We start from the raw sequence: 22,199 nt of genomic DNA, 5'->3' as shown, positions 1-22,199 counted from the left end.
TGTAAGACGTATTAGTTTTCATTCCTAAGGTTTTCAGCTTTTGAAGCTTACAATTCGGAGCTATATGGCCAAATTTACCACACTTATAACACTTAATATCAGCTAGATCTCTCTTAGACCTATTTTTGGTAAATCTAGTAGCCTTGCGATGGGCTTTCTTAGCTTCTCGTTCTTCTTTGGATCTATATCTAGATCTCTTTTTCTTATAAGGACTGTCTTGGTTTGGGTATCTATGATACTTATGTTTCTTCTTTTTATGAGTAGAAGTCTCGGGTAAACCGAACTGGGTGCAAAAGTCTCCTAATTGGTTTCTTTCCTTAAGCTTATCCATCTTAAGCTGTCTGGACAATCTTAATTCATTGCACAGGTTTAATCCTTCATGTGTGCAAATTCCTATTAACTTACCATAGGTATAGTCTGTGTATGGAATTTCCCCATAACTACCTCTTAAAACCTTTCTAACTCTTTCGGCAAATAAAGAGGGAAGGCCATCTATGAACTTAGCTTTCCAATGTTCAAGCTTATTTTCAGGTAGTTCCATCACTCTACTCATAAAGGTGTCTTTATACCACCTAAACTCACTTAAAGTCTTACATCTAAGGCTATTAAGGAGAGTACGAACAGTCTCATTCTGGTTGGTAAATCTACCATTGAAGTGTTCTAATATAGTAAGAATAAGAGTGTAAACAAGCAACGATGATATTGCTGAAGATTCTCAGCCCATTGAAGCAGAAAGAATATTATCTGAAGAAGACTTAAATGATACAGAAGAATTCATCCACAAAATGAAAGAAGCGGAAAAGATACCAGCACAGTGAAACAGCTGGACCCCACAAAAATAGTGAATATATATATATACATCTTATATCGATATACTATATATACATCTTATATACTATATATATTCGAATATCTATACATCTTAGATATTTATTTTAACATCCTTTTGTCTCTAATATCTATTTATTTATTTTAAATAAATAAATAAATATTGGGCCCACTTAGCCCGCTGTCCGGAACGGTTTAGCCCGGAACCAAACGATCTCGGTCCCGGTCCCGGGCCGGTCCTTAGAAAAAGCCCGTTTATGCCCGGGCCCGTTTGACCCGTTTAATTTGGGCCCGGTCCGGGACCGTTGGGACCGGCCTACTTGGCCCGTTTAGGCCCGGGACCGGCCCACATGCGGCATGATCCTATTGGCTCTCCCATTTGACTTGTCATGCCACATCATTTAACACGTGACACCAAACTGGGCTTCTAGAAAAATGACATCTTGGGCTTACTGAAGTGGGCTCATCATTTGTAGCCCAATTAATCATTTGTAGCCCAATTAAATGGGTTAGCCAAATGGATTTGAACTTATTTATCTAATCCATACATATTGGACGTATATGATTAATCTAATTATATTATCCCATACTATTTAGGGATTGTTACACAAATAGCCGGCCATAATCAATGTTTACTTTTTTCTAGCCTGTATACATAGATTATACATTAATTATGTATAGTTATACATATGTTATATATGAATTATATGTATATTATACATCCACCAGCTATTTTTAGTTTAAGAGATTAGATGGACGGCTAATTTAGTTAATTTTTCTAATATTTATTTGGACTAAAATATCTTGAATTAAATTATAATTCAAATTATTTTATGAATTTAAATCCAATAAATTTTAAATGTCTACAGCTGCCAAAACAATGACCTTCTTGTTAAAAGTTCAGGGGTAAATCTGAACCATTTCGTATAGTTCAGGTGCAAATTTGGCACACATGCTGTGAAGCTTTTACTGTTAGTGAATAAGGACATATTTGGACCATTATTGTAACATCAGAATATATTTGATCCCAAGTAAATATTTATTGAAGGCAAATTTTAACCATTTCGCAAAGTTTACGATCAAAATTTGAAAATTTTCCCGGCTTATTAATCATGATATATAAATATCAAATTATCCTTTTTATCTAGAGATTCCTCAATAGTTTGCATTCACCCAATTAAACAATTACGTGTTTACCGGACTAGCATTTATTATCGATTCCAAAATTAAGATAAATGCAGAAACTTCAGAGGTTTTATAGAACACCTAGAAATGCGGTATTCCTTTTTATCCTTTTACTTACCTTCTTTTCTGCTTTAATGTAAGGCATATTGAATGTCACCGTTGAGTAATGAGTGGGAACAAACATTTTCGGATGTCTCTTGTAGAAAAAACAAACAAACGGAACATGAGCGGAAGTGCGACGAGTGTTTACTTGGTGGACCAGACTTCTTCTTTAAAATTAAAATAAACAAAAACAATGTTAAAAACATAACATATTCAACGGAAGAACAAGAACCTTCAAAGAAACTTCCCAACATGTTGAAAAGCTATTGATCTGAGCAATTGATCCTTTCTCGTTTTCTCCGTTAATTTTTTCTTTCATTTCCTGATTGTTTGTATTGGCATGAAACGGGTCCAAATGGAGCGGAATGAATATTGCCGACTCCAATTAGTTGGAGCTTAGGCGTAGTTGAGTTGTCTTGTGTTGTTTGTTGTTATTCCATTGTTGCTCTCTTCGCGGTTGGCAGGGAACAGATTTATATTTTTGCTGGTCTTTGAATATGTTTTAGTCGGGTTTTAATTCTGTTAATCCGCGTGTCTTTTGAAATGTGCTTATTCTTATCAGTTAGCATGTGATGAGATCGAATTATTATGAGCATGAATTCCTTGAAGGGAAAATGTGAATGCGCTTAGCCTATTTTTTGGGGGAAAATGCTGATAATGCTGTTTCCATGAATTCTCTACATTTCTGCCTATCTTGATTTGGGTCATTATTGTTGGTTTAGTTCTTTGTGCCCGAAATTTGTTTCTGGGGAATATATAAAAGTGGGAAATATCTGGGAATTTAAGTAGATATCCATATTGAAATAGCCTTTAGGTTATTGAGGGTTACTTTATTGTTTTGCTGGATTTAAAAGTTGGCTGAGGAGTGATGGAAGTTAGTCGCGAAGATCAAAATGTAGAGGGAGAGGGAGAAGAAGAGGAAATGGATAGAGAACCGACCTCACGAGCACATATTAGGGACATCTCTTACCATAACTCCCGTTTGTCTGGTGCTATGAGGCAAAAAGCTTATATTTTTGATGGAGAAGGGAATTATTTTAATAAGGAATGGGATTTAACAGAGGGTAGAGGCAAGGAATTCTGTTGGTACCACGTTGAGCTACCAAAGTGGAACCAGAGACTCTCACAATCTGCACAGTATCTTATTGATGTACTCTGTCCCCCTCTGAAGCTCCAAGACATTTTGTCACTTGTTAGCAATGGACCTTTTTGTGGGCATGTTGATGGGGCTCTTGTGTTTCGAGTTAATTCACCCGGCCCTGCATCCAGTAAATTTACATTTAGAATTGCAGCAAGAGTTACCGAGAATTCTGTGATCACGGTGTCACTAGGCCGTGTTCCAAGATTGGGTTTCTCCCCAGTAAATGAGTCTCTTCTCTCAGAGGTTCCCATTGTGGAAAGTCCAAGATCTGGTGGTGTTGAGTTGAAAGAAAGGGGTGGGACTGTTATCAGGGAGCATGTTCTTGATTTTCTGTTGATGATGAATCATTCCGAAGAAGCTGATAATCCTGTACCTAAATCTCTTTCAAATCTGGTTGTTCACATCATAGACACTCATGTGGATCACCTTCAAGATGTTTTGACGAAGCTGGAGATTGAGTTGGATTCAATGGAGCTGGAATTGGACAAAGGTATATTTTCCTTATAAATGTTAAACTGGGAAATCAATTGTTGTGATTTTGTGTTTCCTATTGTGTAATATTAAACAATCATTTTGTTCTGGTTTTGGAGATGGAAAATACATTCCATCACATAAGGTTCATGGAATGTTTGCAACCTGACAACATTGTCAATTCGTGATGGCAGTCCTCATGATTGATGATACAGTTTGATGGACAGTTCATGTTTTACTTGTTGAAGGAATCCTTGTTTCAAGCTTAAACCCTCATACTAATTCTATTTGCAGGCTACTTGCACATTCATATGCGTAGTAGGAGTACATAAACTCAGATCAAAATAGACATCTCATTAGTCGGCCTTTACGTTTGGGTCAGCAGGCTAGAATAATAACTATTTAGTAATACTAAAAAGATAAAGAAGATTTCCTGAATTACATTTTGAGGGATAGCGTAAAGACTCTCCATCCTCCAATCAAGGTTGGTGGTTCGACTCACCAAAGGAGAAAAAATAGGAATGAGCCACTGCCCACTGCTCAGTTTCCTGAGTGCAAAAGGTTTGGGTGGACCTGGGGTTACCATACCAACAAAAGGTGACTAGGAAATATCCCCATTACTTCCTATAATTGTTTAGTGCTAAAATCACTCATGAAATTACTTCTTGATTTTACTCTCTCACTGCAATGCATTACATTTTTTCCTTTGATTTTAGTGGTTGGTGCTGCTTTATGAAGAAAACAAATACTCATTTATTTAATTCCTGAAACCATCTTCCTTTTATTAATTTTCTTGGAGTTCGTTGTTGATTGTTTGAATGAATGATTTTTTTCTGCTTTGGCTGCAGGTGGTTTTGCTTTGAAGAAACAATTGCTGGACGATAGAAGATTTCCAAAGATGCATCTTGACCTGCAGCGCCTCCTCCAGGTAGTTGTTCATTCCTGTGGATCTGACAAAGGGGAAAGATTAGTTCTTTTTTCTGTTTTCCTTCACTGAACAAAATTGTTTCTTCCTTTTTTAAATTTAGAAAGAATGAGGATGTAGTTATGACTAAAAAGAGGGTTATATCTTTTAACTAGCACAAAATGTTCTCCATTTTTGTTAAATTTAACAATTATTGAGGAACATTTAAGTTTGGGATTGGTTTAATCTGATCCTCTCTGTTTTCCTACTGATTTTTGCTTTGTGCTAAGATTCTTTAGTTCCTTCATGGATGTTGTTCTTCTTCTTTGGTCGCCCCACTTTTAAGAAATCTGTGATTAAACAATTAAATTTAATTGCATGGTGATGCTGCCTAGTGAATGTAGATGGATGGAGGGGATAAGGAAAGTTGTCAGGTTGTTTAACCTTCGATGGAAAAGTGATTGATGTTCAAGTGACAGAAGAAAGACATGACACACCATGTAAAGCACTAGTACTTGATAAAAGTCTAGGGTAAGAAATAGATGAGGAGTAGTAAAAGAGGTAGGTTTGTTTGTTATCAGTTTCATCTCTCAACAAATATTCTGTATAACTAGACGCCCTTGCTGCAGTTCAATTCAAAACATAGGTTTTGTTGTATGTTATGTTCTCGCTGCTCCATTTCTTTTTATTACTTTTTCAATTCCGCCGTCTCCTTACATATTGATCAAACCCAATCAAATGAAAGAAGATCCAAGTACAGAAACATTAACATTGCAAGATGAATCAGAAAATAATTAAGTGGCACAAAACCGGCAAATCTTGTTCATAGTGGTCGAGAGAGTCCTCTCCATGCCACTAGGGCAAGAGTTCGGGGTTGGTAGTTGTCGCAACAAAAAGGTAACGTACCCTCATGATATTAAATTTGGTTTCTTTTTGCTCTGTGCTTGACACTCCTTGCTTGGCGGAGCGGCATACTGCACTGATTTATTACCTAAGTGGCCTTATACTTAATTGAGGTAAGGGGGAAGAGAAAAATGACATCCTTGACTTTATCCTATAACGAAGAACAAGGTCTGGGCAAAAAAAAAAAAACAATATGCATGACTTGTATATAACCAGTTTTATATATCTTCTTTAATGCATATAGGTGGAGTGGTTTGCTTTCTAATCATTAACTCCCTGGGGTTGGGGGAGGGAACAGAAAGGAGCATCACAAACACATGCACTAAAACAATTTAGGAAGAAAAAACTTCAAATGAAGAAGAATGAAGTAAATTGAGAAAGAAGAGTTGCAGAGCGAGTTCATAGAGGGAACTTCTATGACCATTTAGGGGAGGGAAAAGCTACTAAGTGTAAGGGGAAAAGTGTGCAGTGAATGGATTAAGGGGAAATGTTAGTCGACATAAAGATCGACAAGCACAAACAAAAAGGCTGGATTGGCTTCCTGAAAGGGTGCTGGCTTAGGTTTAGTTTGTCCTTTTCCTTGTCCAAAAAAAAAAAAAGAGGTTGGTAACCTCCACAAGCTGCAGAACCAGCCTAAAGTACATTATTCCCATCACAATATATATATATATATATATATGTGTGTGTGTGTGTGTGTGTGTGTGACACATGACACCGGCATCTTTCAATGAGCCAATGACTTCTGTTGGTTACCAAGCCTGAGCTGTTATCTTCTCACTTTTCCTGGCTTTCTTGTGGTTTTCTAAATTTAGTCCCCATTATGGAAGGCAATAGTTTATTGAGAATACCTTGCCCATTTTGGTCGTATAAATAGCAGCTTCCTTATGCTATATCTACAACTTCTCCTTTTCCTGAGATTTCAGATGTATAGTTTAGATTCTAGAGATAGATTTGATCTTAATCACTCTTGTTGCAGGTGATTGCACATGGTGAGCAAGTATTTCCGCGAGTGAAGGAGAAATGTTCTTCAAAAGGTTGGTTTGCCAGCGATGACATCAATTCACTTGAAGAGTTAATTGGTCGACTGAGAAGACTAAAGGAGAATGTTGGGTTTATCGCCAATCGTGTAACAGCAATTCAGGCGGGTCTTGACAGTTGGCAGTCTGAGCAGATAAATAAAAAACTTTACTACCTTTCCTTCCTCTCCATCGTCTTTCTTCCCTTGTCAGTAGTAACCGGAGGTGAACTTCTTAAGGAACTTCTTTCATAATTCCAAGTCATGTTTTATCATTTCATAGTTTGAGATCACTTATTTGTCTGCTATGCTAGTGTTTGGGATGAATGTTGGAGGAGTTCCTTGGACCAATCAAAGAGAACCTGAGTTGAAAGAGGGGTTCCGCAATGTTATGTTGCTCTGTGTGGCTCTGCTACTGTTGGTTCTCCTTTGCTTCCTTTTTCCCGCGCTTTATAGTCACGTAGTAGCTTGGAAGAGAAGGCGAGACATGAAAAGAAGTTGGTCTCTCAACCGGAGATCCTTCCTTAGAAGAAGTACAGGAGTTAGGGAAAGAAATGAAAAGGGAGGTTACTTGAGGCTATACTGAGATGAAATTGGTAGGCTAATCTGCTTCTTCCTTCATATCTTTCTCCAACATGAAACAGAATCAGTTTTGTTAAATAACTCTGGCTTGGTACAATTTCTTCTTTCAGGAAATATATGCACACTTCAAGCTGGTCATATCACCGCATGCGCAACATTGACATTTTAGTTGATGTGTCTTATTGTTCCCTGAAAACACAAATTCTCACACGATTCTTACTTAGAAGGATGATGGACGTAATAGTGAGTTGAAGGTGAGCCAATGTTTTACCAATTCCTTTCTTTGTTTTACGAAATCTTGTGCTTGTATAGAGAATTCTCTTTTCCAATTGTTCCAGAAGTTCAGCTTTGCTGTTATTACAATGTGACAGTTCTTTTTTTTTCTTTTTTGTTCTAGTTCTAGATATTTGATGGATGAATATAGGAAGCTAAATCACGAAAACAGGTACTAGAGGTAGCACTCTAAAAATGAAAACGAAATGGAGGAATTTACATAGAATACAACATTTTAATTTTAAAGACTTATTTATATTTTCTACAACTGCTTTTACAAAATTACTTTTAGTACAATTTATTTTAAAATCTTACCTTTTTAATTAAATTATGTACAACTTTTCATATCCTAAAATCTCTCCCTTGAGATTCCCTCCCAGTTAAAAGATTTCTCTTTCTCATTCTCTCTCACCTAAAGTATCTATCACTATCAATTTCCCCCAAATTCCTTCAGCAAAAGATATTACTGTATATCACACGCGTTTATCCCCTTTTCTTCGTCCCATATATTCTGTGTAGGTCAAAATGCATAAAAAAGGCTCAACTAGATCATCTCTCTGCATCATTTCCACCACAATTTCTCAAGCCGCCATCTTTTCACAAAAACAATCAGAAGAAGAGCAAAATCAAGGACAACCTCGAACTAGAAGGCAGAAGAGAAGTAGAAACATGAAAAAACATAGCAAAAATAAAGAGAAAAAGAGGATTTAATTGAGAAATCTACTTTCTTTTAATTTTTTACAGAACTGCATGTCAGTTATTCTGCCGTTTTCAATAGCAAGGTTTGAAAATTTAATTAATTTTAAGATTGTGTTAAATTTTTTACAGAACTGCATGTCAATTATTCTGCCGTTTTCTATGCAAGGTTTGAAAATTTAATTAATTTTAAGATTGTGTTAACTATTTAAACTTACACTTCTTCTCTTCAATTGGGTAAATGCCAAATCCAAACTTCAAACGTAACATGTAGAAATATAGACATATAATTAAATGTACTAGTATATATCGTTAATATACCAAACACACACACACACACACACACTATATATATATATATATATATATATATATATATATATATATATATATATATATATATAGGGTGAAATATGATATAACACGTGGTCATCTAAAGGGAGGACACGTAGAACCCAAGACAGGGATGGCCGAAGACCGAACGCAGCCATTCCGCTTGTCACCGGAAAAGATAACGTTCATAAAGGTGTGTTAAATGCTCTGCGCCTAGTAGCATTTAATAGGGAATATTCTGCAGCATTAAGAGCGACGGTCCGTTACAGAGAATTCGTCATTTATGTTCACCTTTATGTTTTCATCAATGACTCTCATAATTGACATTAAAGGAGGGCACGATCCTAGGACCTCCTTCCCTAGACATAACTATAAATAGTGAGCTCATTTATCATTGTAAAAGACTTGAATTTCCTGGCAAAACTTATACTCTATTCTATACAAAGCTTTATACAATTTTACTTTCTTGCTTTTTGATCTCATCATCGCTGTGCCCGAAAAAACTGTTCTCAGAATTGTCATCTATGCTGTTTTCATCTATATTTCAAGGCTAAGTATTATACATTTCTTCGATTATTGTATTATTTCAGGATCAAATTAGTTCACTTGTCTAGAAATCACGTATAAATTCAACGGTACCATTTTACGGGTAAACAGTTTAGTGCCCACCTTGGGGCCTAGACAGCCGTGCAATTAAATTAATCCTTGTCTTTTTTACTAACGCGATTTGATTATTTTTGTCTTAGAAAAAATAAAAAAAAGGTAGATAACACTGTTAACAACACGTACAACCCCGAAATTCGAGGGGATCAACCTCATTTCGAGGATTCAATCAGTAACACCCGCAATGAGGAGAACGACGCCACACTGGTGCATGATTAGGACAGGTTCGGAATACAACTCCCGATGATGCTGATGAGGAACATGTTGTGGATGTGGTGAGGATCCTGCAAGAGCAACATGCAATCATTTTAGGCAATCTCACGTGGCAGGATCAGGTTATGATGGAACTGAAGCAGGCGCTATCGGGGGCTTCGAATAATGTAAACAGACGAGATCCAATTCCTCCCGATGTTCCCGCAAACCAAACAACACAGAGAATCAATAACAACACTCCCAGGGGCGAAGTTGGCTCCGACGGGGTTGGGGGGAGCAGATCCGGTCTCAACAACGAGAACGACCCGTTCAAGAATGAACTTTTACGGTTCATGAAGGAAGTAAACGCCTGCATGGACCAAATCCCGGAGGCGCCACCAGTATTGAAAGGCCCAGACTCGAAGAAGTATATTCAATTACCGTACAAGCCGAGTGCGGCACCAGAACTAATCCCGAAGCGGTTCAAGATGCCTGAAATTCCGAAGTATGACGGGACTTCAGACCCATAGGAGCATATTACCACCTACACAACGGCGGTAAAAGGGAATGATCTAGCTCCTCACGAAATTGAATCTGTGCTGCTAAAGAAATTTGGAGAAACTCTCACGAGGGGAGCCCTAACGTGGTATTCATTATTACACGAGCATTCCATAGATTCCTTTGAGATGCTCGCAGATTCTTTCATCAAGGCTCATGCCGGGGCTAGAAAAGTGCAATCCCGAAAGACCGATATATTCAGGATCGCACAGGGAGAATCCGAATTATTACGAGAGTTCGTTACCCGATTCCAGAAAGAAAGAATGTTGCTCCTGACTGTCCCGGATGAATGGGCAGCTGAAGCATTCACCAAAGGATTAAGCCCGAGAAGCTCAGACGCTTCCCGGAAGCTGAAGAAGAGCCTGCTTGAATTTCAAGGAACAACTTGGGCAGATGTACACAATCAGTACGAGTCAAAGATAAAGATCGAGGATGCCCAGGTCGGTTCTACATCATCGGCCAAAGGACGGGAGAAGAGCAGGCAAGCCAATTTCTTGGCTAAGGGTAACTTCTTGCTCTCTTTGCTGCAAACGAGCCACCAAAACAACGGCCTCAATAGCTTTGTTTTCCAATTACAAGAGGTGGAGAACAGTTTGTTCTCGTTCCACTAAAAGCTGATTCCATTCAGAAGTGAGTTCTTCCTTTTCACGAATCAACCTTTGAAGGCCCTCAGAAGCAAGAAAGTTGGCCTACAAGACAAGAAGAAGTAAAACTTATAATACATTCATACAAAAGTATAAGAAATAATAAAGGAAGAGAATGACGTACCACTACAGCATTGTGCATGGTATTGTTCAACAAGCACTCTCCCGAGAGTGCCTGAATCTTTTCCCAGTCTTTTTCTGAAGCCAAAGGCTTTAGATAATTAGCAAGCTCCACCGGCCGGGATAGCAAGTTGCATCCGGTAGAGACTGAAAGAGTAACGTTCCTCCTCCTTTGTGGATCTTCAGAAGGGGCAACGTAATTTTGCCCCAAATTCCCATGAACTGGGGACTGTGGAAGAGGAACACCTTCTTCATGGTCAGATGCGGCCGATGGAGGAGATATAACAACTGTTGATGGAAGAGTGGATGAAGATGGAAGTGATGTAGCTGTTGCTGGTATTGGTGAAGGTGGAGATGAAGCTGATGGAGTTGAAGAGTGAGAAATAGCTGCATCAAATGCAGTGCTGGCTGTTGGATGCTCTCCAACCAAAGACGGCAAGGACCCGGTACTCAGCCCCGCAACACCGGTTACAACAATTGGGGCCCGAAAATGGGAGTCGGCATTTTCTACCAAATCAGATTCTCCCCAAAGTGCCGAGACATCGTCTTCAGTTGGCGTAATTATCTCAACAGGTCGAGCATCCTGTTGAGATGATGAGGATCGTCGCCTTATATGTAAAGAAGCTCCATCATCAACAACTTCTTCATCGTCATCAATCATCACGGTGTCTATGACCGGCCCGGAAGGAGGACCAGTCATCATCGCCACCAGAGATGACTCAGGGGCATCAGTCTTTGCTTTCTTATTCTTTCCCCTGGCGGTAGAGGAATGTCTTTTTTTTGGTTGCTCATCCTCCGGCCGGGGACTCCGTAAGGAAGTGTTTGCGCTCAAAATAGGCCCGGAGATACATGTTCGAGTAAGTGCTTCCTGAAGCAGCCTCGCTGCATCGGCAGGATCAGCCAAAACGTCCTCCTCGGGGACAACAACAGAGCCCGCAAGTAGACCTAATTTCATGAACAAGTCAGAAGGGTTCATCCAAGTTTTCCATATACAAAAAATTGGAAGCAAGGTAAATTAAAATTACCATGATTTTTGGCCTTCCACCCATATTTAAGAGCAAGTTCTTTCCACAAACGAGTTTCGGGAGTTGTGACATCCAACATCTTCTGAACCCACCAGTCCAAACCTTCCACCACCGGTGCGATCCATTGAGTTGGTGAAACATGCGAAGGGTGAAGAGTTGATACGACCATAAAGGACTATCTAGTAAAAAGAAATACAAAACAAAGAACTTACGAGTGCAGTTCTAAGCAACCGGAAAGGATGAAGCCGTTGTCAGAATGATGTCGTTGGTGGCAACCACAATGAACCGTTCCATCCACCCACGGTCATTGTCATCATCCATGCTAGACAACGGAGTATGGTGGCCACGCTTGCAGAGGTTACCATTCCCCCGCGAAAGATTTTGGGAGAATAGAGATTCATCATATGAGCTAAGGTTAGCTCATCTCCAGTTTCCTAGCACAAGCGTCGAAGACAGGCGACCGTCCTCCACACTGAAGGACTTACCTGTGCCAAACACACTTGGTAGCGAAGGCAAAACTCCGCAATCACGGAATCAAGCTCTCCACTCAAAGAAAATGTATCCAAAGTAAAGAGATACACGTAAAAGTATGTAAAGCCATCCTTGGGAAGGTCACTCGCTCCGATAGATCAGGAGCGATGATATCCAACTCATGGCAGCGACAATCTTCCTTCACAGCAGGAATACTGGAAGGACGAATGGAAGAAGGGTACTTACTAACAATCCATGTATGAGGGTTAGCAGTAGGGAATTTCTCTTCAAGGTCCTTTGTGGTACTGAGTTTTCTTGGGATGATGGAACCTACCATTGGAGGAACGGAGTCCTCAGTTTTGTTCTTGTTCTTTGTAGAATCATCACGCTTAGAGGAAGAAGCCATTGAAAAAGAAGAAGGAAAAGGTTTTGTGTTTGATGAAAACTAGAGAAAGAGTGGAAAACAAAGATGCAAATCAGGAGTTCGAGAAATTCTGAAACGCAAAGGAAAAGAATGTGGCGTATAAGTAAAATTTTGGCGGCTAAATTCATGGCCACGATTACCTCGATAATCGGCAAAAGCTGTGCTGAATCATGGGATGACGCATGTTCAGGGAATTAAATACAGAGAGACGTGCGTCTAATCAACTGTCAGGGACTTTCACAGGGAGTTATAGTAATTCCCGCCAAAAAGGTATTTCTACCAACTTCCTGGTAACACAAAGTTATATCACCGGAAAGCAATGGGACTATCTGTATAGGGTGAAATATGATATGATACGTGGTCGTCTAAAGGGAGGACACGTGGAACCCAAGACAGGGATGGCCGAAGACCGAATGCAGCCATTCCGCTTGTCAGCGAAAAGGATAACGTTCATAGATGTGTGTTAAATGCTCTGCATCCGGTAGCATTTAATAGGGAATATTCTGCAACATTAATAGCGACGATCCGTTACAAAGAATTTGGCATTTATGTTCACCGTTACGTTTTCATCAATGACTTTCATGACATTAAAGGAGAGCACGATCCTAGGACCTCCTTCCCTAGACATAATGTAACGACCCGACCGATCGTTTTGAGCATTTACGCTCCTTTCAACTATTTGAAGTCTTGAATAACTTTCTACGAGGTATTATGACTTGTGTGAATTGTCGGTATTGGTTTTAAGGTATTTCAGAGTTAGCTTGGAAGAATGAATTTTCATGTTGGAAGCTTAAGTTAAAATAATTGACCGGATATAGACTTATGTGTAAACGACCTCGGAATTTAATTCTGATGATTCCAATAGCTCTGTATGGTAATTTTGGACTTAAGAGCGTGTCCGAAAAATTATTTAGAGGTCCGTAGTGGAATTAGGCTTGAAATGCCGAAAGTTAAATTTTTGGAAGTTTGACCGGGGGGTTGACTTTTTGATATCGGGGTCGGGATCCAATTCTGGAAATTAGAATAGCTTCGTTATGCCATTTATGACTTGTGTGCAAAATTTGAAGTCATTACAGATTGATTTGATGTATTTCAGCACAAGATATATAATTTGAAAGTTCAAAGTTCATTAGGATTGAATTGGGGTGTAATTTATGGTTTTAGCGTTGTTTGAGGTGATTTGAGGGTTCGACTAAGTTCTTATGATGTTTTAGGACTTGTTGGTATATTTGGTTGAGGTCCCGGAGCGCTCGGGTGAGTTCCGGGACGGGTTCAGATCATTTTCCTTGTTTTGCAACTGCTGGAACTGATATATGCTATTGTTCTTCACGAACGCGAAGGGTCTCACGCGTTTGCGAAGAGGGATTTTGGACGGCTGGGATTTGCCCATCGCGAACGTGATGAAGAAGACGCGCATGCGAAGAAGGGAGCTGGGGAAAGCCTACGCGAACGCGAGTGGGCAGATGCGAACGAGAAGAGGAAAGGGAACTGGAGCCTGCCTGGCGTGAAGCCTTCGCGAACGCGGCTCGTGTCTCGCGAACGCGAAGGGCAGAGGTAGGAAGGCATCGCGAATGCGAAGAGGTCGTGAACGCGAAGAGGTCGCGAATGCGAAGAAGGAACCTTGGCAGCACATGTTTTGTGCTTCGCGAACGCGAAGCCATGGTCGCGAACGCGATGAAGGCATTTCTGGGTAGAATTAAAAGTTCCAAAACGGGGGTTTTGAGTTCATAACACAAAATCAAATTGGGAGCTCGGTAGAAAGCGATTTTTGGAGAGATTCTTGCGTGGGTATTTGGGGTAAATGATTTTTATCCATTTTTGGTTAATTTCCATGATTATGCCTTTGAATCCATCATTTAATGGGCGAATTAATTAGAAAATTTTGAAAAATCTTCTCGGTTTAATTTGAAGATTTGAGGGTCGAGTTGAGGTTGGATTTTGGTAAAATTGGTATGGTTAGACTCGTGGTTGAAAGGGCTTTCAGATTTTGTAACTTTTATCGGGTTCCAAGGCATGGGCCCCACGGGCGATGTTTGAGCTAAATTTCGGATTTCTATGGAAAATTAGCATTTTCTTATGGAATTAATTCCAATAAATTTTATTGACTTAATCGAATTATTTGTGACTAGATTCGAGGCATTCGGAGGCCGATTTGCGAGGCAAAGACATATCAGAGTAAAGAATTTTACGGTTTGAGGTAAGTAACAGTTATAAATCTAGTCCTGAGGGGTATGAAACCCCAGACTTTTGTGTCATGTGATTATTTTGGAGGTGGCGCACATGCTAGGTGATGGGCGTGTGGGCGTGCACCGAGGGGATTGTGACTTGGTCCGTCCCGTGAAAAATGTAAAGTTGAATAACTTGTTGTTAGCTATATGCTCTCTATGTGTTGAAGAAATTTGACTGTAAATCATGCTTAGGCTATGTGATGGTATTGTTGGGACCCACAGAGGTCAAATACTTGTTGAATTATTTGCTAATTGTTATCTTGTACTCAGTCATGATTTTACTTGCATATTATACCTCAGTCTTTCTTGATATTTATTGATACACTATGTTATCTTTGTTTGGGTTGATCTTTGTGATTTTCGAGAGCCCGAGAGACTAGAGAGGTTGAGGACTGAGTAAGACCGAGGGCCTGTCGGTGAGGTAAGGATATTATGGCATGTGAGTTGTCCGTACAGGATATTATAACACGTGAGTTGTCCGTGCGGATTATGGGTCTTGGGATGTAGGAACCTCTTCGGAGTCTGTACAAACCCAGTGAGCGCGGGTACCCATTGAGTGTGAGTGGTGAGGGTTGAGAGCCGAGTGATTGAGCTGTTGTGACGAGTTGACTGACTATTGCCTGAGAGGCTGTACTTGCTTCCATTTGTCGTTGCACTTAGTTGCTATCTGTTATTGTTGTAAAATTCTCTGAAAGATTTTATATCCGGATTACATGAACCTGAACTGTATAAATTGATTTGACTTAAACTGCTGGAGTTAAAAGCATGTCTATTCTCTGTTGGAATTATTGAAAATGAACTATAACTGTGTAGCTCGTCATTATCTTCAGTTCCTTAGTTATTATTGTTACTTGCTGAGTTGGTTGTACTCATACTACACCCTGCACTTCGTGTGCAGATCCAGGTATTTTCGGACATAGCGGGTGCTAATTCTCTCACACAGTTAGTTTTTCGGAGATTTAGAGGTAGCTGCCGTGTTTCGCAGACCTTGTCTCTCCTTCCCTATCTCCTTGTTTACTGTATTTGGTCTCAGACTATTATAGACCATATTTTTCCAAACTTGTATTCATGATAGATGCTCATGTACTCAGTGACACCAGGTTTTGAGGAGTGTTTGTATCAGTATTTGTGGGATTTTGTATTGTATTCAAATATTATGTTTTTCAAACTTAAAAGAAATCAGGGGTTATTGATGTTATCGGCTTGCCTAGTATTGAGATAGGCGCCATCACGACATGTTAGATTTTTGGGTCGTGACAAGTTAGTATCAGAGCTCTAGGTTACATAGGTCTCACGAGTCATGAGCAGGTTTAGTAGAGTCTTGCGGATCGATACAGAGATGTCTGTACTTATCTACGAGAGGCTGCCGAAACCTTAGGAAAATTTCACTTTCTTGTATTCTATCGTGCGGAGTTGATTCAGCTTGAAACATAACTCTTTGAATTCCTTCCACGCATTCGTGTGCGTATGTGAGCGCTCAGTATCAGTTGTGCATCGTTGGCTTGTGATTCCGTGAACGAGGTTCGAGATCTGTATTTTGTGTTTTGATGATGGGCCAGTCTGGAGGACTTGAGGCCAGGGTTAGACCGCAGCTTAAGCTCGGTAGCTTCAGTTGTAACGTGTACATTTTGACTCATATGTCCGGTAATGTCACTACGAGTAGAATTTGTGGATCGATGAGCGGTTGAATGACTATATGATAAGTATGATGTGAATGCAGGATGTGTTCAGATGGGTTGAATGAGACAAATAATGTTTACTTGTGACTCAAGAATTTGCTATTGGGTACTTGATTTCTGTCTTGATTTGACGTATGGTCTCGAGTTGTGAGTGTATTGAAGTATCTTTCATGTTAAATTGTGGGACAAATTAAATTCTCATGTCTTGTCAATGGGTTTGGACTCAAGAAGAGTAAGTGATTATGTAGTAATTGTGGTTGCGAATGGATATTTCTAATATTGATGGCTCGAGAAAGATGATATTCGAAGAGACTTAGAGTCGGTAACATTTTATTGGTTCAGGTGTGACAGAGATGCATTTTGATTTGATGCAACAGTTGGGAAGCAAAGTGTGAGGAAAGATATGACGGGAAGTGTTTCGCGGTGGTTGATGTACTAGCATGTCAAGTAGGAGAAGTAGAGGTTGAGAACTTGCTTAAAGGAGATGGTTTAACCAAAGTAAGAGTGGCGGATTAGCATATGGATTCTGTGGTAGGGTAGTCGTATGCCTTGAGAAAGTGTAGAACGGTTTGGAAATATGATAGAATGTGATTGGCCTACAGACTTTATTTGGAGTGATGGTTACTGTATGGAGAAAGATTGAATATGGCAGAAAAGAGTTTGTTTGAAATGAAGCGGGATATGAAGATCTGATTATCGTTTCAGGCGCAATATGACTTGAGTTCAGAAGGTATTGTTGAACTTTCAGTTGATGTCAATAGGGAAAGTGCAGACTTATACAAATGGTGGGCGAACATGAGCTCAGGAGAATTTACTAATTACGTAGTCGTTGCACCTAGTGCAGCGTCATTGGAAGATGTCGGTAAGGAATTTCATAGGTGGATTATCTCCTGTGAGTAGTTAGCGGTGGTGTGATGTTGATGAAACTTCTGCCAGATCTTGGTAATTGAGAAGGAGAAATCCCTGCGGGTTCTAATTTTATATAATTGTAGCTTAAGGCTAAGTGAGGGAGCCTGCTATTGACAATTTGATTTCATGGTTATGTGTTAAATTTTAGATTTGGTTGGAGCCATACTTGTAGATCAGTTATGACTTGCAGAGATGGAGATCGAGGATGACCCAAGTAAGAAAATTCCTGAATACGGGTTATATGGCACTTTATAGAAATATGAAAAAAATTATAGAGCGATTAAGTTGTTATTTTGAAGGATGTAGTGCACACGAAGTATGAATTTGATTGGTCATATTAAGGCAGGGTTACTTAATTGAGTGTTGACTGTGCTAAAAGAGCACATGTCTTTCAGCCCGTTTGGGGCGGAGTAAATTAGATTTGGGCAGAGTGGATGGCTATCGAGAGGGTTCTAATGGATTCAAAATGTATATGTGGAAATTGAAATTTTTTTGAATTTGTATATCACTAGAATCAATTACTTACATTGGATGGTATCGTGGCGTGCGGTAATTCTGTTTGACTATGGATTATACATTTCAGTATAAGAAAGGAAAGAGGAATAATTTTAAATTCGCATAAGGTATTTTCAGAGTGAGTGTTACGGTTAGGGTATTTATGAAGGTGCTTAAGAAGATTACAGTAGTTTATGGGCCTTAGGGCGATGTGGTTTTATGTTAGGATGTCTTGTAGTGAGCGTTGGGTAAAGATAGTAGTGTTTTGACAAGGAGAAATGTCAACTTGAGGGTTATTCAGAAGCACTCGGAGAAAATAGGACAAATGGGTAACATGCTGGATCAGTATGGTAATGGTATGCTCGGTTCTTTTGGTTCTTATGATGATGTGGGACTTTACGGGTGTTTTGTGGCAATACTCTCGGATTTGGCAACTTGTGTGGCTTGGTGGAGTTGGAGGAATTCAGTTCTGATAGTTTGGTTATGTGCAAATGGATTTCAAAGTGTTCATGATGGTTTCTACCATGGTTTGAACCGGATATTTTCTACCGGTGTATGAAACGTGTTGTGTATTGTGATTTCCTCCTGGAAAGAAGCAAGAGAGAGGTTTTTAACTAATAAGGTATGTAATTTGCTGGTGACTCAGAGTTGATAATAGGATTCGTGTGCTTGTCACATGATGACATAATAGATGTGGTGTGTTGTGCGAGATTAGGATTACATGTACAAGGTGGCAGTTCAGTCTTGAAGAGAAGGTAACGAATGTTGGACAGCATGGTCAGTTTCAGATATTCGATGAATGTTATAACTACTCGGTAATTCCTGAGAAGGGTGCGCATTTCATAAGGCGCGTTGTGTTTTGACTTAAGAATGTTTATCGGTATTGCAGTACTCACCTGGTTGATAGACTGCTGATATTCAAATTATTGCTATGTGGCACGGAAGAATTATGAAAGTATTCCTCATGAAATTATCGGGAATGGAGGATGTGTTAGTCATTTTAGTGCTAGAGTTGGGATCAGTTACGGTGATTCGTGTGTTCAATGAATTTGGAGATTGGGAGTTCTCAGAAGTATATTGTTTCGAGGTTGCGACCTATTTGAGGTGGATATTTTATTTAAAACTCGGTCGAGGCACTAGTTGCGTTGATTATTTGTAAGAGCTATGCTCTATGAGTGCGCATATATGTGAGGTTTGAGCCCATGTGCGGGCATTAGAACAAGTATTCAGACTCGGAGGAATGCTTAGGCTATAATATGCCTAGAGTTGACTGTTAAGTGTAAAGTTATAATGTTTTCCGTATTCGTACCTTTGTTGAGAACTATCTAGGCTATACTTGAGGTTACAAAGAAGATGATTCCCTAAATAAATGGGGTAGTTACTAATTCTGCGTAAAATTACCGATTTGAAGTGTGATAGCAAACTTTGCACATGCTTGCACTATGGCGTACTATTTATACCAGTCCAGGAGCATGAGAATTTTATTTCATTATCATATACAAGTGTACTTGTTTAATTGCTCCTGTATGATATGGTGGGACTGGAGGCGTGTGACCATGCCAGGCGATTCATATTATTGGCGCGTGAGTTGTCCGTGCCGTGTGTGAGAATTTTATTTCTATGATAATTTATCTGATTCATTAATTTCCTTCCTCTACAATTGTGCATATGCGCCTACAGTTATCCTCTTCATGAAATTTGAGGAGTTAGTTGTAACATTGCGGTTGTAGTGGTGCTTGTTGAACTTGCAATACAGTTCTATTCCTTAAGACATCTCCCCTATTTGGGTACACAGATTGCGCAGTTGTGGCTTGAGTTATATTGATGTAGCGTGTCTATGGGATAGTTGTGTTTAATAATCTAAGGTCATTGAACCTATAATGGGTACTATCATGTTTGATTACAGTATATTCGGAAGGATAATATTGAAAGTCGGCTTAAAAATATGCTATGGTTCTTGTCGAAGGAGAGGGAACTCCAACTGGTGGATCTGATGAATGGTTACGAGTTTTTGCGTGTTTCTTTTATTATCAACAGTGTACGAAGGTGTTGGGATGAGTTTTTGTTCGATATGGGGTTTAATGCTAGTACTTGGTTGGTTTGGAGTAGTTACTGTGATCAGGAATGGTGCTACGAGCGGGCGAGTTGTGTAATATGCTGGGTGATTATATCCGTGATTATAGTTATAGCTCGATGCAGCTTGTTCAGACTCATACAGTGTGTAAATGTAAGATTCGTGTCTTGAAAAGAAATTTTGAAGGTTGGGAATTAAATTCCAAGGTTTTTGGGCTAAGGCTAAATTAAGGATTTTCAGTTGTACGGTTAGGCCTATATAGAATAGGGTGACGTGAGATCACCCCGGGTATGTGCGTGGTAATGTGGAATAGGGATTTGAAGGTTAGAAGCAACTCTTGGCACGTGATGTGTGGTTATAATTATATATTTTTAGTGCATCGCTTACCTTACATTTAGGTGCTTTAATGCTAAACTATACTATATTTGTGCTTAATTGAGTCTATTTTATGTGTAGGTACGTTGAAGACGAAATTAGGAGCAAAGTAGAGATTTTATGTGCATTTTATGCACTACAAGAATGACTCGTGATTATTTGATGATGAGAAATATTATAATGAGATAATGAAACAATGATTGAAGACAAAATGAAAAGATGACAAAACAAATTAAAAGAAGACAAAAAGAAACAAGCAAATTAATGTGAAATGAAGAAAGAATTGATAAAGAGAATGTGAAGTTAGGCAGCAAAATCAATTTTAGAAACAAAGCAGCAAAGAGCCTGGCGACGCGAGGGAGTTTGCTCGCGTTAGAGCTCGCGCCGCCAGGGTTAACGCGAGGCGATGCGTGTTTCGGGTTTGAGACCTATTTTGTCTCCTTTTTGGTTTTGGACTTGGTTATTTCGTCTAGGCCTTTTTACTACACATATAAATAGGCATTAAACATCAATTTGAGAGAGGAGATTGGACAGGGATTTGATCTAAGGAGGCAAGAACACACTAGGAGCAAGGCAGGGAATTCTTCTACGAGTTTTTCACTTCCTTCTTCCTATTTCCATTATTAGTTATGAATTCTAGTATTGTAGTTATGCATACTATTATGAATAGCTAATTTGTTATCTAGGGTTTTGATGGAACCTATTGGAGGATGATTTTTCTGTTACGTTAATATAGATTTGCTGTAGCTTTTTCTCTATTTGTTCAACTACGTTTATATTGTGGTTGGTTGAAGAGCTCTCAATCGACTGTGCCTATTTAGTGTGTATTACTCGGGAGAGAGTGTATATTTAGGTATTTGTTGAATAACATCACTCCTAACATATATGAGGGATCAATACGGAGAGTTTAAAGGTGGGATTAGGGATAATGAAACCTTGATGCGATCCGAGTGAGCCGTAACTTTGTGCCAGTTAGCGTAGTTTGGAAGAATATGTCTAGTAAATTGTGGTAGTTACTCGGGAGAGAATTACGACACTCAGAGCGCTCATGAGCGATAGTGAAAACTTAGAAAAATTTATAGAAAACGTAGCGGAAAGGATTCCGACAACAGGGGAAATCATAACTCTAGACCTCCTTAATCTTGTCTCCAATCCTTATCCTTGTTAATTGATAGTTTTACTGCTTTCTAGTATTTGTTAGTTAATTAGATAAAAATAAATAATATAATCTTTATAATTAGGAAATTGTTTGGACTTGTGTTTCTAAGCGATATTGAACAATTGTAGCTGAGCCTTAGTTCTATGTGGGATTCGACTTCAGACTTGTAAACCGGATTATGTTTGTAACGACCGCTTAGTCCTTTTAATAAGGCATAGTTGGGCATGATCAGCACGTTCGAGGACAAACGTATGTTTAAGTGGGGGAGATTGTAACGACCCGACCGGTCGTTTTAAGCATTTACGCTCCTTTCAACTATTTGACGTCTTGAATAACTTCCTAGAGGTATTATGGCTTGTGTGAATTGCCGGGTTTGGTTTTAAGGTATTTCGGAGTTAGCTTGAAAAAATAAATTTTTATGTTGGAAGCTTAAGTTGAAATAGTTGACCGGATATTTACTTATGTATAAACGACCTCGAAATTTAATTCTGATGATTCCAATAGATCCGTATGGTAATTTTGGACTTAGGAGCGTGTCCGAAAAATTATTTGGAGGTCCGTAGTGGAATTAGGCTTGAAATGCCAAAAGTTAAATTTTGGAAAGTTTGACCGGGGGGTTGACTTTTTGATATCTGGGTCGGAATCCGATTCTGGAATTAAAATAGCTTCGTTATGTCATTTATGACTTGTGTGCAAAATTTGAAGTCATTCCGGATTGATTTGATGTATTTCGTCACAAAATATAGAATT

At 39.2% G+C, this 22,199-nt stretch overlaps 1 protein-coding gene across 1 annotated transcript; it reads left to right on the top strand.

The window, feature by feature from the left end:
• Positions 1-2,313: 2,313 nt before the first annotated feature.
• Positions 2,314-7,494, top strand: LOC107764282 (uncharacterized). The gene is made up of 5 exons (XM_016582836.2): positions 2,314-3,746; positions 4,576-4,655; positions 6,511-6,775; positions 6,864-7,145; positions 7,242-7,494. Exons 1-4 carry the CDS (start codon positions 2,984-2,986, stop codon positions 7,133-7,135), a joined length of 1,380 nt encoding a protein of 459 aa, XP_016438322.2. The 5' UTR covers positions 2,314-2,983; the 3' UTR covers positions 7,136-7,145; positions 7,242-7,494.
• Positions 7,495-22,199: the final 14,705 nt, after the last annotated feature.

Source organism: Nicotiana tabacum, chromosome 4, assembly GCF_000715075.1.
Source record: "Nicotiana tabacum cultivar K326 chromosome 4, ASM71507v2, whole genome shotgun sequence".
Classification (NCBI taxonomy): Eukaryota; Viridiplantae; Streptophyta; class Magnoliopsida; order Solanales; family Solanaceae; genus Nicotiana; species Nicotiana tabacum.
Note: the sequence above shows the minus strand (reverse complement) of the source record. Positions and strands in the feature narration are given on the sequence as shown.